Source organism: Nasonia vitripennis, assembly GCF_009193385.2.
Source record: "Nasonia vitripennis strain AsymCx chromosome 3 unlocalized genomic scaffold, Nvit_psr_1.1 chr3_random0011, whole genome shotgun sequence".
NCBI classification, from domain to species: domain Eukaryota; kingdom Metazoa; phylum Arthropoda; class Insecta; order Hymenoptera; family Pteromalidae; genus Nasonia; species Nasonia vitripennis.
Genome location: NW_022279631.1, coordinates 223,186 through 241,910, shown reverse-complemented (window position 1 = coordinate 241,910; position 18,725 = coordinate 223,186). Strand labels below are relative to the sequence as shown.

The 18,725-nt window shown below is 38.0% G+C and overlaps 1 protein-coding gene across 6 annotated transcripts in view; it reads left to right on the top strand.

The window, feature by feature from the left end:
* Gnao (guanine nucleotide-binding protein G(o) subunit alpha) overlaps window positions 1–18,725 on the top strand; it is a 376,676-nt gene that overhangs the window by 157,464 nt on the left and 200,487 nt on the right. For all 6 annotated transcript variants that reach the window (XM_032601865.1, XM_032601868.1, XM_032601867.1 and 3 more), the window contains 1 exon segment: window positions 1,488–1,530. In XM_032601865.1, coding sequence (XP_032457756.1) covers window positions 1,488–1,530 — 43 coding nt within the window.

Below are 18,725 nucleotides of genomic sequence, written 5' to 3'. Positions count from 1 at the left end.
AAATCTCCCAGGCCGTGCAGGTCATTCTAATAGACGCACGTTCCTCCCGATGGTCCTGCACGCGTATAGTCTAGATATAGGCGTCGGGTTGAGGTTCATTACCCGCTTTTTACTGGTAGCTGTTGAATTGGCGGAGTGTATCGGCCCTTAAGACCCGCATTTCATGGATGACTGTCTGTAACTTCTTTAACTTCGGTACTATCTTGTCCTAGGACACCTAGGCCGTGGCTCGGTCGCACGACTTAGTGGATTGTTCGGCGGAACTGACGGTTGGCGAGGGGCTCTTCTTTTTTGCCCCCCGTTTTCTTGTTGAGTCCTCCGGTGGTCGTCTCTATGATTATTTAAAATAAGACATTCAATTCGTCATCGATCTCAATTTAAAAATAAAAAACTAAAATATGCAAGCTATGCTTACCCAATAAACAAATTTTCAATAATTTAATACAGTTATTGCTAAATGCAAAAAAATACACAAGAACAATGGTTTGTTTAAAATAAAGCAGGGAATCATAGTCTCTCGTGAGAAAGACTTTCACTATATTTCTGTTAAAACAATAGTATATTTCGATACAAGTACGCAAAAGTTGATTCTACACGAGTGGGAGGCCCGAGCGAAGCGAGTGTAAAATCAACTTTTCGCACGTGTATCGAACGTTATTTTTTGATACAGGGGCGGAAAATGTGCTTGAACGCACGCGGAACGTGCGTAAAAGTATATTTTACGCACACTGTATCGAAAATGTAATTCGACCCACGATGCGGTAAATTTGGTTGGAAACTAAGATGCTTAAGGTTAAGGTTTAATTAAGGTGTAATAGGAATAGTGTGAAATATATGTCTATCTATGTCGATAAAATTCAAGAATAAGATCGTAAGAACTAAAAAAATAGTTGCTCAAAAAGCCCGTTCTGACTTAAGAAATTCGTGCAGCTCCGTATATTTGAGAACTCTACTCAAACTTGACAAACAAACTTTACTCGACTTGACTCAAGTCTTTTAGGAACTTGCATATTCTTAATGCAGTTAAATTTTAAAATAGATGTACTGTTAAGTCGCAAATTCGATCTTTTATTTATTTATCCTTACTTACTTGCGTTTAACTGCTTGGGCTGAATCGCTGCTGCTGTGCTGTAGTCAGGCTTATACAAGATGGGTGTATTCGAATAAAGGACAATTGTAGTTGGCTGATTCTCACGATCGCAATCGCGGCTTAAGACTGGTAGCTCTTTGGTAGCGACGGATAGGAGCGTCGTCCAAAGAGTCCAGGTTAAGTGTACAAACACAACTGATCGCGCGGAGTATACAGAGTATACTCATCAACTTCGCTGTTCTACATATTATTCTGACTCATCGATTTTGAGTTTTCGGCTTCGCAATATTGCTCAACTGCAATACGTCGCAGGACGTAACAGTACAAAAAATAATCATTTGTTTCAACACACAATAATATCATAAACTAAGTTCATATTTTAATTAATTATTTGCAGGTGCTGGTGAATCTGGAAAAAGTACTATTGTTAAACAAATGAAGTAAGTAACTAATCTTTATTAATGAATATTATAAGTGTAAAATTTTTAATGCTTGTAAAAATTTCTTATAAGTACAAAAAGTAAGTGATTAGCATGAATTGATGAATATTACTAATACTATTGTTATTAATAAAAAAAACTTATAATTAAAATATGTTTGAACCCTAAAAAAATTGTACTATCAAGTAGTTTTACGAAACAAAATCAAATCAAGTGGCGCGGTAGCGCCACGAAAGCGAGTTTGAGAAGCAGACGAAGCTGCGGCGCCCGTGACACTATTTACTTCTATATTGGTGTTGGATTTTTCATGATACAGAAAAAAATGCTTATCGTTACTGTTCGTTAGTTTTTTTGTCTTATCGGTATGTTTTGTGAGCTAAACTATGATTTCCAACAAAAATATTTGTAATAAAGCCGTTTCATTTCATAATAAGCGATGTCATATATCACGAATGCTCAAAACAGTATCTCTACTTTTTTCTCCAGTGTGGTAGGACCGTGAAGTTGGCCGCACAAGCTATTGTTAAGTCACAATTCCGATCTATAATTAATTATTGAATTTTACTTACTTGGGGTTTAACTGCTTGGGTTGGAAACTCTGCTGCTGTGCTGTAGTCAGGCTTATCCAGGATGGATATATTCAATAGAAAAACACTTGTAGTTGATTGACTTTCACGATTTATTCAAGATAAAGCTCTATAGGTATCGGAATCGCGACTTAAGCCCGAATAAGTCTTGTAGACGGATAGGAGCGTCGTACAAGAGACCTGATCGAGTGTATAATTACAACTGGTCGCTCGGCGTATACAGGAGATACTCATTAACCTCGCTGATCTACTTATTAATCTGAGTCGTCAGTTTTCGGCTTCGTAACGATTCCGCTGATATTGTTTAAATGCAATACGTCGCAGGACGTCACACCCCCACAACTAGCCGATTGCCCATTGGTACAATGGCAACTTTATTGTAATATTACATAAAACTAAAATTAACTAGCGGTTTACAAATAATTTTGATCCTTAAAATTCTAACATATTTTAACAATATTTTATTTTTCACTTAAAAATTCCAATTTATTTACTTAAAAATTTCAAGAATAGTTTTTTTTTATTACTTATTATTGTTTAAAATCATGAAATGTTTTCATTTTTACTGTTTTATATTTAAATTACTAAATAAGCTGGAATTTTATTTACATATTTAAAAATCTTATAGATATCATTTTACATAACATTCATTAAAAACATCAGTTGATTTTAATACAAATTTACTCTATCAATACATTGTATATGCAGAATAATAGAATCGGAGTTTTAACATTAGTCTCAAATATCTATAAACTAACAATTTTCATAAAAAATATAAATTTTCTATACCTATGTTGTTGTATACGTAGAATAACATTATAGGGATTTTATATAATAGATTTCTTTTATAGTGGTGTTAATGAAAATAAAGATATACTAGCCTTAGATTGTGTCTGAATTTTCGGTATTGTGATTTTACTTGAATAGGTATTTGCATGTGGTGGGCGTGAAGGAATAGGTGGTGACATTGGGGTGGATATTGGAACGGTAATCTTTATTTCTTGTAATTCTGTCTCTTCATAAACTCTGTTCTTCTTTTTATTCGTATGAATCTGCTCTTTTATGCTGCTTGTATTTTCCAGTGTTGTCAATAAATGCGTTACTGAGCTGAAAATGGCTCCACATAGACTGGCAGTTTTATCAGGAAATGAAACCTGGTTCTTAACGCCAAAAACGCATATTCTGGTGAAGAAGAGAGTTCAAGTAAATTGTAACTCAATAGTACCTACATACTACAGAATTTTGGGTGAATGGATAAAATTCACACCAACACCGACTAAAACAGTATCACCTCATATTTTGAAACCAAACACGAAGATTGGATGGACATTTGAGTCGAAACACTGGCAACGAGTGGAGTATATTCTCAAGAAGAGTTGGGCCAATTACAACAGCAATTAATGTTTCCAATAGAGAAGTCATCACTTTTAAATTCGATTGCTAGAGAAATGGCAGGAGAGGAAACATCTGCAAACATATTTTCGGAAAATACAATAAGAAATTTAGCCAAACGTATATGGCATATGCTTATTGAAAAACTGATCACGTGTGGGTCATTTTCATCTGTGTTTATCATGATACTTTTAATCCTGTATATTGGAAAACTGATCATCGATACCATTATTAGAGGCTACACGTTACACACGATTTTTGGATGGTCAATACATCTATGTGGAGCCATTTTCAGCTCAGTAACGCATTTATTGACAACACTGGAAAATATAAGCAGCATAAAAGAGCAGATTCATACGAATAAAAAGAAGAACAGAATTTATGAAGAGACAGAATTACAAGAAATAAAGATTACCGTTCCAATATCCGCCCCAATGCCACCACCTATTCCTTCACGCCCACCACATGCAAATACCTATTCAAGTAAAATCACAATACCGAAAATTCAGACACAATCTAAGGCTAGTATATCTTTATTTACATTAACACCACTATAAAAGAAATCTATTATATAAAATCACTATAATGTTATTGCCAATTGATTGTAGCATTTCTTTAGATGCATAATTTTTACTGTTTTTGGTACACATTTTATTAAATGTACCACTTCTCCTGCAATTCTTGCTATGTATCCAGGTTTTTTTCATAATACTATAGGCAAATTCATCCGGGGAAAGAGAGGCTATGGCTAAGGAATTTTGGATTACCTTTCTTTCACTTTCACATTTTTCCGTTATGAAATTAAAATATAAATTATTTAGCTGCTTCCCTAAATGCTTTTCTACATATACAAATTTCGAATTAACATATGTAAATAAATCTAAGTTTACGCTATTTATATTACTAAGTTTATCGTTTTGAAAATGATACGCATTTAAATAACTACTCTTTTCTATGATTAGTAATTTTGGATGTTCTGTACGTATAAATACTCTATTACAACGCATAATTTTATCCTTAATAGCTAAAGCGAACGTTACTTCATTTGAATTTAGTGCGTAAACAAATTCATGATTAGTATCGCTAAAATATTTTGTTGCCATCCCTTTGAAAAGAATATCAAAAGTGTTTCTTAAACATTCCCCTTGCGGTAAAACTTCCCAAAACGTGTGTCCTCCTTCCATATCTATACAATTTTTTTCAGAAAATTTACACACCGTTCCTGAGCTTAATTTATCATTTTTTAAACTAACCTTAGCACTATTTTGAATTAACGTTATTTTCATGAACAAATACCTTATTCCAGGATCCAAAACTATCAGCGTAAGATGCACCTGAGCAAGAGTTGCCCTCTTTAAGCTAGGCTAGTCACTAATACCTTCTATATCTATTAACGATGTATCATCAACTCCTTGTAGAAATTTGGTATTATTAACTGTTCTGTCTAGGCCTATTGGAATCGCTGTGGCTGGTGTTATAGGTGAAAATATTGAATGATTTGGCTTTTCTACTGTCTCGAATTCTTTTTGTTTTACAAGTGTTAGCGGTATACTTAGGCTTAGACGATTTTTATTATGCTGCTTGATTTGCTTTTTGATTGCTCTCGTAGTTCGCCCTGGTGTTGTATCTTCCTGCTTCAAGTCCTTATTTTCTTTCAAAATTTCTTGTATTTCTAGATTCTGTTTACTTTGCTGATCTGTATCGAGTGTTACTATTTGTTGGCTATCTTCTAGCTTTTAATTATTTATATCAGATAATAGTACTTGCTGACTATCTTTTATCCATCCGCTATTTGTCGGCGACGATCGAATTATTTTCTTATTTTTTGTGAATGGGTTTTGGATATTAGGGATTACTATGTCCTTTATTAATGCTGGATTTTCACGAACAGCGTTTTATATATTATCTATTATCACTCATTTGATAATCTCATTTTTGTTACCTTTTTATTTATTACAAAATCTTATTTAGTCCGAATTTTAGAATTTCTTATCGCTTATAAATAATTCAAACGAAATTTTACTGCCCTACTTATATTTCAACACACAACCTACTTTCTAGGTATACGCGTAATTAAGTTTTAAAAAATTGCACTTCATGATGTATAATAAAAGAACGAAGAACGATAATATATATTCTCCGCAGTGAAAAAAAGGTAATTTTATTTCCTTTCATATACATACTAAGCAATTTAATTGTATCATATTTTTCAATAGTTTTATTGGAAAAAAATGAAATCTCATAACTGAAAAATTGCTATAAAAAAATGGGTCTACAAAATGTAAAAATGGACTGTTTTCCCATTATATTATAGTAAAAAAAGAATATGAGACTTGGTGGATTAAAATCTACTGAGTAGAAGCTAAGATAGAGATGTATACAAATGAATACACACACACATTCATCCGTACGGACATTTTCCAAAAACACTATTTTCCGAATAAAAATGCATCAAAATACAATTCTTACATATTTTTGCACGAACTCCCAAAATTACAAGGCTTTCTTAGGAAGAAAGCAAAAAACTATGATTGTAACCTCCGTGGGGAAAGAATATCATACTTAGAATCAACAGCTATGCAAATGATGGACGCTACCTAGAGCTGGTAAACAGCCTTAGAAAGCAAGTGAAGAAAGAGCCGAAAATCGAGCAGTCGTGTGGGTGGATCGGGTTAAACGTCTTCACACTCTTTGTGACCTGGTTGTGAAGTATGTTGATTCATTCTGGGAAAAACAGGCTTAGATCTTTTATGGGGACAAACAAGAGGTAGAATTTAAAGTAGGCAATATTGTGAGACAATTCATTTCCTATTGAAGAGAGTCAAAGAAAAGTGTACAAAGTTAGACGAGAAATTGAGCGAATTTTGCGTTATTATATAGAAATTTCAGTCTCTCGTATATATCATCAAGACAAAGTATAAGAGAAAAACCGCACTCCAACGAACTTTATAAGTATGTTACTCCAAGGAACCGGCCCATGAATACGTGAGCACGTCTATCGCGTCTGCTAGTAGTATGTTGTGTTGTGATGTTGCTTATCGTGGTGTACCATCAAGTCGTTGCATCTAGTGGTGACGCCACGGTTAATTTACTCAGTAGAAAATACTAATGAATGTTTTCCTTTCAAGGATAAATTGATATATAAGGGTTTCAAAATCGGTTACGTGGGCTGAATACATTGAGGAGATGCAGTTCGGGTGCGAGAATGAGACGCGCGCTAGAGAGTAAAAGTGGTAACACCTTCGTCAGAGTCTTTCTAAGGCAGACACGACGCGCACTGTAGAAATACGGGCCCGCAGGTGTACGAAGTCTGCCTTGTGCTTCATTTGCAACTGGATAGGAAGAACTTTACGAAAATCCTGGCCCTCTGCAATTTTTTAAAGAAGGCATAATTTCAAAAAATGGCCATAAAACAAAAACATGTCAATTAATCCGAATAAGGTTACCTGTCCAGAATTCAGAATTAAAAAACAATAGGTACTTATTGTATTATTTGTTTTCTTTTAAGAATATTCTGGAAATTAGAAGGATACGATCCGAATTTTGTGCAGATATCTCTGCACATTATTTTCGTAAGGGTTGACTTCGGTGATCTGCGAGACGGGTCTGAAATTCGGAAGATCGGAGAACCAGAAAAGCGCAGAAGAAATGGAGACCCTTTCATAATATAATACTAGCAATAGTCACCTCATTCGCTGACGCTCGCTTAGTTGTATTTCGAAGTGGACTTAGTTGTACATTGTAAACGAGTACATTCAAAATACACTTTTTAGGATTTGAATTTTTAATTATGTGATAGTTTACATTTTTAAATATTGTAAATTTTATGTTATAATATTCTTTAAAGAAACAGATATAGTTAAAAAATTAAAAAAAAAACATGTAATTCAATTTTTTTTATTTGTATTTCTAAACTTTATAAAACAGTAGCATAAACTCAAAATTACGGTTTTAAAAAAAGATAATTTTAATAGTGTCAATTATCAGGCATATTTATTGGACACAATAACATGTATCAAAATATGCCGGTGGTCTTGCTAATGCTCAATCAGTTGTGAAAATAATAGATTTTTTAAAATGAAAACATTTAAGATGTGTCCAACTTCGTATATATATACCTTTTATGAGCTATTTTAATGTATATATATATATATATATATATATATATATATATATATACACACACATCCAGGGAGTTTGCTTTGCCGGTTCTAAGCCCGGGGCCCTGCTGTACAAGCGGCGGGGAAGGAGGAGGGGTAGGAGTATCAACCTCGTTAAAATAACCAAGAGGCATCTGGCCCGGATGTTAGCACTTTGTTAAAAAGCTCCTTCCTAGGATACAAGATAGGGGAAGAAACCCCAAAAAGAAATCAAACATGATGAGTGAGTTAAAAACAACATTTCCTCAAGCGGGTAAGGCCACAGAGCCGAATCCCGCCAAAGGTTTCGATCAGGTGAAAGCCCCGGTGGCTGGCGCAGGCTCCAGGGCTGGCCAAATTTACAAGGTTGTGGAAAAGAGCCAAAGAGAAGACCTCAAGATTTTAAAGGGTATAATCACCGGAACAATTGAGTACGCAGAGGGTAGGAGCAACGTGCATGGTCCGATTAAGACAGGCCTCGCGAACACGTTGAGAGAGCTAGGCAATATAGAGAGGAAAGGTATGTCCCTCTTAAAGGTACCAGAGCTTCGCCTGGGAGGAGAATATATAGGATCAAGAACGAACAGTATGGATAGTTTGGCAAGTGAGGCCAGTGCGAGAAACACGGGCACTAATACGTCAGCTCAATAAATGGCAGATTACAGGCAGTAAGCAATAAAGGCGGATAAGGAAGAAGAGGAACACATTACGAAGCTAGAAAAGGAAGTAGATGACCTAATCGTAGATTGTCAGTCCATACCAACGAGCATAGAAGGCATCGCAAAACGGGCTCAAAAACTAAAAAATTTGGTGACCTAGTTAAGGGAGAGGCACGAAGAAGAAGATAATAAGAAAATATATCTCATAAGAAATGCTGTACTTTCAAGCGCAGGGGCTAAGAGGCCGAGAAGTAGCCCGACTAGCAGCCCAGAAGAGAAAGACGGCAGAGGAAAGCAAGTTAGAAAGAAACAACGAACAGAGAAAAAAGGATGAACCGTGAGAACCCTATGCCGGAAACCACTCACAGCGCATCACAGCCAGCAGAGAAAAGGAGACCCAATAAGAGCAATCTGCCAGAAGGGCTACTAGTGAAGGTGGGACAAAACAAGATGTACGTGCAAGTTCTAGAGAAGCTACGGAAGGAGGTAAACCCAGATACCAGTGAAACGACAGTACTGGGAGTTAAACAAACCAGAAGCGGAGACATCTTTCTCAAACTAGAAAGAGGGTCTGGTAGGTAGGCTTTTGCTGCGGAGGTAGAGAAAGCAGTACAAGGCGTGGGAGAAGTCAGAAAGGAAGAACGTCAATGGACCCTGCAGATACCAGACATAGATTCGGAGGCAACAGTTGATGAAGTGAGAACGGCGATAGTAAAGGCACTCGGAAACCAGGACAATAGTAGAAAGGTGTCCCTTCTAAAACCCAATATGAGTGGCCTAAGGATGGCCATAGTCATTTTAGCCAAAGGGCAGGCCAACAAGTTGCTTAGAATAGGACACGTTCGCGTTGGCCTTGTAAGCTGCAGGATCACAGAAAAGTAAAGGTAGTGCACGTCTTACAGATGTCTAGGCTTCGGACACAGGAAGGATAAGTGCAAGAACGCGGATAGATCAAACCTTTGATTTAAGTGCGGGGAAGCTGACCACCGTCTTGCATAATATCAGACCGAACTAAGTTGCTTCCTCTGCGAAGAGGCTGGCCCGAAAGAGAACGGCTATAAGCACATGGCTGGATCGGGCAGCTGCAGCGTGTTCAGGCGTGCCCTGGATACGGCGAAAAAAAGGGCAAGATGAGACTGTCCAAAGGATGTCCGGACGATGCTGCACGAAGAAGACGGCAGAACGATGCAGAATGAAGAAGACGACTTTGATCCTGAACCTCTAATTACCTTGGTGTATGGGGGATTTATGGAAGTGTCAAACTTCAAAGGAGAAGCCAAAAAAGGCTAGTTAACGGGCCCCATGAAAGTATTGTTCAACGATGGTACCTGTGGGGATCGGGTGCCGGAGGGACACTTGTGCAGAGCTTACTGTGCCTACGCCACATACAAAAAAAGTCTAGGGAGTTCGCTCCCTACGGGAGTTGGCGTTCCCGGACTGCCCGAGCAAGCAGGGCAGTACAAAGGTCACCTTGTGAGCGACTGGAGGACTGTTTCCTGCGACCTTAAAGGCTGAGCTGCGGAATTCGGTCTGCATGTTCCACAGGAATTGCGATCCTGAGGTGCCTGAGCTACAGTGCGCCGTGTGACCGGGCGGCCTGACTGTCGTCTCTCTCAGCCGCTTGCGCCCTGCTAGGTTTCCCGGGCTGGGCTCTTAAGATTGAGCATGGAGTGTATAGCTCAAAAACCTGGTTGCTGGCGCTTTGAGGCTGCCGGATAGTACAGAGGCCCAGGCCCGTCTAGCCAACAGGATATGACTGCCCTATCAACCGGCGACAATCGTCTTGGCCGTAGTAGTGCCGGGAACAGGGCCCTATTGCAGTCAGGGGAGGGGGCTTGCCGAGGCCACCATGACTGGCGAAGAATGCCCCGGATGGAAGGCAGAAGATATCGTGAGTGACCGGGGAACGGCAGAACAGCTTAAACAGCGCACGTGCGTAGAGGAGACAAGGAGGGAAAAAATGAGAACAAAGAATAAAAAGAATACACTAAAAGCGTCAGAATTATTGACATAGGAGATCCCAACCCCCCAACCAGGAAAACAAGATAACCTATTGATGGCCCTAAAGGATACAATCACGGAAACAATCAAGTACGCCGAGGGTAGAACCAACGTGCACGGGCCGATTAAAACGGGTCTCGCAAAGGCGTTGAAAGAGCTAGAGAAGATAGAGAAAAAGAGTGCGTCCCTTTTAAAGGTGCCAGAGCTTCAACTAGGAGGAAAATCTCTTGGACTAAGAACGAGCAGTATGGAAAGTTTGGCGAGCGTTGCCAGCACTAAGAGCATGGACAGCAGCTCATCAACCTGACATAAAAGTTCGCAAGGAAGAAGAGGAGTATATAACAAAGCTAGAGAAAAAAGTGGATGAACTTATCGAGGGTTGCCAATCTGCACCAAAGGACGTAAAACGCACTACAGAACGGGCTAAACAACTTAAAGTTCTGCTAACCCAGTTAATAGAAAAGCAAGAGGAAGAAGAGCGTAAAGATGAACGCTATATAGGTGACGTTGATTATTACGAAATGTGGCACGCAATACGAGAATGGCAAGAGGGTGACTCTATTACGGCCTAACACGCGAGGCCTCAGAATGGCCATAGTAATACTCGGCGAGAGAGAGGCCGAGGAGCTCCTGGAGATAGGACACATCAGCGTGGGCTTTGTATGTTGCAGGATCAGGAAGCATGTAAAGGTAGTGTGTTGCCACAAGTGCCTAGGCTTCGGACACTGGAAGGATGAGTGCAATGGAGCAGATGAGTCGACCCTCTCCTATAAGTGTGGAGGAGCCGATCACCGCATAGCTGAGTGCCGGATGGAACCCAGCTGCTTTCTCTGCAAAGAGGATGGACGAAGGTAAAAGGACTGCAAACATGTAGCTGGCTTCGGCGGCTGCATTATGTTCAGGCGCGCCCTGGACATGGCAAAGAAAAAAAAAAGAACAGCCTTAAAGATGGCAATAGCAGGCAAAGTGCTAGATGTAACAGCATTGAGAGCATAGCAACAAGAAGACGGGGTTGATGCAAAAAGAAAGAGAAGAATTTAACCCTGAACCCCTTATCACCTTGGTGGATGAGGAATATATGGAAATATTAAAGCTCAAAGAAAAAGCCAACTAGGCTAATTAACAGGTCCCATGGAAGTATTGTTTAATAAAGGTACCTATACGGTTCCGGTGTCGGAGGGCCACTTGTGCAGAGCTGGCTCTGCCTACGCCACATAAATAAAAACACAAACACACACACGATTATGCATACACAAAAATGTTCTATCACTCAATTCTATCTTCACGTGTGCGACTTTGTGTATACGTAGCTTTTATTGCTCAGTCTGTCCTTGCCCTTTAAAGCGGAAATGTCGATAAATGTTACATCCAATGATGCGACGTGCCCTGTTATTAATTACACCTTTAGCCTGCACTTTCGTGCAATAGCTGGGTGCTTTGATTGTTGTTAAATAGTGAACAAGATAAAAGAAAAGGAAAAAAACTTTCAGACAATGATCCGGTTTTAATTTGATCTAAACTCTAAATTGTAAGAAAGGGATAAATGTCCCGGTGTTGCTAGGTTCATTTATCCTAGCAATAGGTTGTAGGATGTTTGAGTAAGATATGATAGCAAATTTTAAAATTACTTCCTCTTTTTTCTCGCTGGCTGTAGTTGGCTGGCTTCTCGTTGAAACTTACACAAAAATTTGATGGTTGGAATCACGAAAATAAAACACAATGAGAGAAGCCGTTATATCTGAGCTTTCTCTCACTAACGCCGAATTTTTGCAGCTCTCCTCCTACGCACCTTCGTTCAGGCCCTTCGGTTCGCCTAAGCCCTCTCCTCTATGACTATGGTTCAAGAAAATACCGCTTCCAACGCACACGCCAATTTGTCTAAAATTTCCCAAGCATTCCATTTATTATTTATAAAAGTTGAATAGAAAATAGAATAAAATAATCAGCCGAGTCACCCACTCGTTGCACGCTGCCGCAGATTCTCGCTGTCTCCTGATGGTCTGACAAGCCGGGCCTGAGGAGAAAGTCCAGTGGTCCGCAACCTGCACCAAGCGCACGTCGACGTTTCAAAGATCCAGACACTTGGCGCTCGGGCAACAAGGGATGTTGACGAAGTGCACACACACGAACACGGTCGCGATTTTGCCGCACAAGATGCAAATTACACTATGGCAGAAGAACAAAGTGAACAGTGATCGCACTTGGAATGGCTAATTCACTGATTTACCTTGACAATGCGCAGAGAAGACGTAAGAATGCCGAAACGTGCGAGTCACTTGGCGGTCCTGACAGAAATAAGCACGTGCGGAAGCGCACGTGGGCTCTTTGCGCGCTCGCGAGCTGTGATGGATGAACCCACGTGTGTATGTGTGTGTAACTAGTGAGAGAGTGTTAAACGCCGAAAAAGTTTAATTAACCGAGTAAAATTATAACCAAATTATGTACATCGCCAGATCAGTCTGAGACGATTTCAGTAATCGAATATGAATCAAAACGAGTTAAGGTGGAGTTCTACCAAAAATTTTTTATTTTTTTACTTAATTCTTATATTTTCTCAAATTTTGCACTCATATTTTGAAATAAAAAAGAGGAACATACCTGAATTTTGAGTCATTTTTATAAATTATTTAATGAAAAATTGCAAAAAAAAAAACAATAAATAATGGGTTTACTTGCGAATATCTCTTGCGCACTAGGTTTCGACTAAAGACAAAAAATGAATGGTAAATGTTTTTATTTATTCAACATGAACAAAGTTTAATACTTCAAATTTAAAAAAAAGCTTTTGAGCATTTTTGACATAGAATCAACTGATTTTTGGGCAAAATAACAATGGAACTTTTGGCTCATACTGCGCCGTCGCACAGTGGAAAATTTTTATATATTTATGGTCCAAACTTGTTATAAGAGAGATCTTAACAAATCGTTACAATTTTTTGATAGAAATACTCAAAAATAGTTGTACTTTACGTAGGAATTGCGGAAATTTCAATCTTATGTAACTGGTAAATATGACCTATTACGTAGAGCAAAAACACGTATATCTTGTTTTTTCGAATATGTATCTATTTTTGGACAAAACCCTGGAGACAGCGAAATTCTCAACAAATCCCATCATGTTTTTTAAAGAAATACTCGAAAATAGTTGTACTTTACGTAGAAATTGCGGAAATTTCGATTTCTTGAACCATAAAAGATGACAAGTCATTTTATGCCAAATCACGAAACCTTATATTTTCCGACAAAAAGCTTTGGGATCCATGATTTTCATGCAATCCTTGCAAAAATTTGTTCAGTACTTAAAAACATATATACTATAAGTAGAAATTGTAGAAATTTCAAGTTTCTTGAACCATACTTCTTGAACCATTTGAAAAACCGTGATTTATGTGTTTTGGCTCTATGTGATAGGTCATATTTAGCGGTCGCAAGATATCGAAATTTCCGCGAGTCCTACGTAAAGTACAATTATTTTCAAGTATTTTTACTGAAAAATTGTTACAATTTTTTAATAATTCTTTGGTAACAAGAGTTTTGTCCATAAATATACCAAACTTTTCCACTGTGCGTCGCTGCGTCAGACCTTCTAGTTTCGCTTATTCAAAACTACGCGCCCGCTGCCGATGTTCTGCTGCTGTTGACTGCTCAGCTGTGGCCTAGAGCGTTGGCGTAAAGAGTGGGGAAACGAAACATACTCACGTATTATCTAAAATTTCGTTTAAATGATTTTTTATAACACGTGCATAAAAAAGACCATTTTCGGCACCTATAAAGTGGACCGAAAATAGGGTTTTCCGAGCGTCAGATAAAATGTAGAGCAAGAGTCCCTGGTCATGATACATTATAAATTAATCTATTTTCGCTCCCTATAAGGTAGAACAAGCCTACAATAATTTGAGAATCGGAAATCAAGAGGAGCGAAGATGATCGTTTTCGCCCCTAAATCCCCATAGTTTTTGCCTTGCAGGGCGTGCAAAACGCTTCGCGTGTTGCGTGTAAGGCACGACCGCTAACGCTCGTGCTGCGCGCTCGCCTAGATATTGCCTGATGCTTGCGCTTTCTGCAAGCGTTAGGCAATCAATTAAAGCTTTTGGGCCAGATAGGGCGTGTCACACCTAAATTGTTATTCAATTATATGTGCCAAAAATCGTTTCTAGGGTTGTTGTTTATGTATAAGCGTTTTGAAAAAATGTTTGTTATGGTAGAAAGTTGCGTTTTTAAAATACCTACAACTTTTATATTTAAGGTTTTAATGTATAATGTATAGCCTCAAAGTTTTATGATGAATACTGGTTTATTGCTATAAAAAAATCGATTTTGGCCTGTTAACTCGAATTAAAAGCATTTTCACGCTTAAGTGTGAATAAAAAAAGTTGTATTTCTTTGAGATCCACAACTTTTCTCAATAACTTTTTTTTGTAGAATGCATAGAATTCGAGTTAGAGCCAAAAACCGTTTTTAGATATTTTTGGATGTGACCGCATTTTGCGTATGCATGCAGGATCAAGCCCAGAATAAATTTGGCACTTAACTATTACAAGATAAGTTTGCACACAAATTTTTAGCTCGATTGATAAAATCTCTTAGAGATAATCGTGTAACACCAAAATTTGTATTAAAAAAACACGCAAAAATTGAACAAATTGTGCCCGCATTTTAACAAAAACGTAGACAATCGGGATGAAAAAAATTATTTCTTAGGTTTGTGCAAGATGAGACTCTCCCCAAAATTTCAGCTTGATTGGTCGAAAATTGCGTGAGATATCGCATCTCACACATTATTCGATGACAAAACTATAAGGCACTTCCGTGTCGTGGTCGTGCCTAAAAAGCCATAGTCGAAAGGTGCTAAAGATGCTTAAATTTTATTTTTATGACGAATATGAAATACTCAAATAATCTACTAAAATAGATTAAAATCTATAAAAAAAAAATTAACTTTTAAAAAGTAACAAGCTAGTCGAGTTTGATATATTTCGCAACGAAATTACAGATAGAAAAGAACTGCGATTAATCAAACAAAGTCAAGTTTATTCTATTTAATTGAAATGAAGCAAGGAACAACTCTTAAGATAATTACTACGTAACTTGTCATGCCCGTTTCATTGTACTTATGGTGTTTGTATGACGTTCGATCGGGCATGACAAGTTACGTAGTAATTATCTTAAGAGTTGTTCCTTGCTTCATTTCAATTAAATAGAATAAACTTGACTTTGTTTGATTAATCGCAGTTCTTTTCTATCTGTAATTTCGTTCGGGAATATATCAAACTCGTCTAGCCTTTTACTTTCGAAAGTTTTTTTAGATATATATGTTCTATATGTTGTACCTGACTCCTAAAAAACATTTCAGCGCGATTTCTTCATTTGGTTTTGAGTTCTAGCTGGTCAAAGTTGAGGTTTCAAGCAATTTTTGCATTTTTTTATTTTGATCGGAATTGACTATGGTACCGTCAGTCAGAATATCTCATGACTCCAAATACATTTTATTATCTAAAACATTATAATAATGTTATTGTAAATTATTTTAAATGTCTTAATTGATGATATATAAGTAAATTGCAATGATACTTACCACTGCTTTTTATAACCTCTTCCGGATACCATTTTCCATACCACTTAGCTTCTACTTTTTCTCCTTTCGTACGTGTATTTTTCTTCTTTACAATACTCTATAATGGGGTATCAGTTTCCCATAAAAATAAAAAATACATAACTGATTTACTAAAATGCCTGTAGAGTAAGCAATTTTTCACAGCAATCAGGTTAATTCAAAATAGACAACAAGATAGGCACACCAAAAATGATTATCGTTTATTTTGTATCTGTAATCTGAACATGGCGCCGTATTCTGAACGCATAAGTCAATGGGGTGAATACTCATATCCACAGATAGCGATTTCTATCCATGGACGCGCTTTATTATTGCACATAGTTTGCACGCTTTAAGATAATGCTACCTCAGAAAGTGATTCACAAACTTGTTAACTCGTATAATGCCATTCAAGAAGATGCTATAACTTGTCAATGTATTTTTGTATAAAAGTCGGAGCGGGTAGGGTACTTAGATTTATAAGTTTACGTTTTACATTTTATTTCTCGCTATAGCTCAGCTCCCTTTAATTTGCTGGTGAATTTTTGTATGAAACTTGGGGCCCACTATCCCGTTATTTATCCCGAAATTAAACCTCTCGTGGGTAATCCGGGTTTCCTGTTACGAAGCTTCGTTTGATTGCGTGTACAGCAATGCTATTTTTGAAAGTATGCGTATTCGCCAAAGTCTGATGTAACGGTGCAGCGATAGATAATTTTTTTGCCTCATAAGCGACCGACTAATGAAGTTTAATCGCTCGCATCGATATTTGCGCGCTCAAGGTTTCTTCTATTCCAAATGCCCGTTTCCACGCAGCACGAGATTATACTCTATGAACAAAAGTCATCGGTTTCTATAGCCTGTAATTCGGCATAGCTGTACGCGTAGCCACGTACGTTTTACGGCGATAACTATAAAGAAGACCTTGTCGTAAAGGGTCATGATTTTTTTTTCCTGTATAGTGTCTAACGCTCGCTCATTATTTTCACTTTTCAAACGCTCCGAGAATTTGCTCGCGTAAAAAAATCCAAGGTTTCGAACAGGCATAACAAAACCGGAAAAATTCAGAGCCCAAATTCGCCCACCTCAAATTTCACGAGAAAAAGATCCGCGGAGCGTTAGAAGTCACATCATAAACCGTCTGCATTATAATACACGCGCTTTTACGCAAGCGCGCAACCTTTTATTAACGAAAATCGAAATTACAACAGGCCGGCTGCGATCCCAGGTCATAATTGAATCAAAACGAGGGATAGATTTTAGTCAGCGTGTCGAAAGTTCGGAAACCCGACTCTACTATACTCTCACACAGCAGCCAGTTATAAAAAAAGTCGGTGTTCTGCAAATAATTCGATTATGCATCCTAAAATTGAGCCCTCTCTTTAAGTATCCTACAATTAAACCCATAAAGTATCCCAAAATGAAAGCGTTAAGGTATCCACATTAATATTTTAAAATAAAACCCTTAAAGTATCCTCATAAATATCCCAAAATTAAACCCTCCCTTTAAGTATCCTACAATTAAACCAATGAAGTATCCCAAAATAAAACCCAAAAAAAGTATCCCAAAATGAAACCCAAAAAAAGTATCCCAAAAAATCTACCAAAATTAAACCCTCTCCTTAAGTATCCTGCAATGAAACTGATAAAGTATCCCACAATGCATCCCCTTAAATATCCCAAAATTAAATCCTCCTCGTAAGAATACTGCAATGAAATGAAGCGCTAGTTACGCGTTTATCTTTGTTTTGAAATATAAGAAGGTAGCAATAACTTCTGATGAGCAAGGGCGCAAGACCAAGACGTGATTGAGGTTAAATAAAAGTTGACTCGAAAGAAATTAAAAATGATCTATCCCGCAGGTAATATTGTTTATTTTTTAATCTTCTAGCATAGAAACCAAGTATAACCTCCGTGATATACTTTTCTTAATTTTTAGATTTTGAAATTAACGAGACATCTTTCTTCACGTTTACGAAGAGGCGAAAAAACATTATGGCAATACTTTTTTGGAATTCTTGAGAAGGGAACAGGATAGGATCGCTGCATTGGCTGAAATAGATCCATTTGAGCGAAGATCTCTCTTCAATGATGCTAGAAACTACATTAATGACAGGCAAGACGAGACAGGAATGGTGATGGTTACAAGTATGTAATTTGCTTATTAACCTAGTTTAAAGCTAAGCACACTAAAACCTCTTACGATACTAATTTTTAGCTGGACAACTTGAATGCTTCTGGAAGTATTTGAAGACGAGGTACCATAACGTTAACGGCGATTTACCGAGAAACATCCTCAGTATGATCTCAAGAAATCCTGTAGCAATTGCAAAATTCTAAATGAAAATGGATATAATAAAAACCACGATTCTATCAAAACGGCACGATCCAATGACGGTTTATTATCCTGTTCCTGTACAGCGTGGGTGTCAAGAAGTTTTCAGTTTACTCAACTAACAATTACTTATACTATTTTTGTAAACTAATAATGGATGCCCGGCACATATGCCCGGTCCGGTGACTGGGTTGACGTAGGTCGAGGATCCAGTCGAGGTCATGGTACACGTGAACTGCGCCCTTGCGTCGGTACCAGAGCTGCAGCAGCGCTGCTGCTGATGCAGCCGACAACGACGACGATAACGAGGAGAACCTGTGGGTGAATGCGTAGATAGGTTAGGGCGAAAACGGCGGTGGCTGCTAATAGTTCTAAGGTTCCAGGTTAACCACGAGGACGGCACTACCGCCGAAGGCGGGCTGCGGCTCCGACCTGAGAATAGGAGGTAAAGTAGAACCAGATGCGGTCCCCCAGGGAGCTCTTGACGCT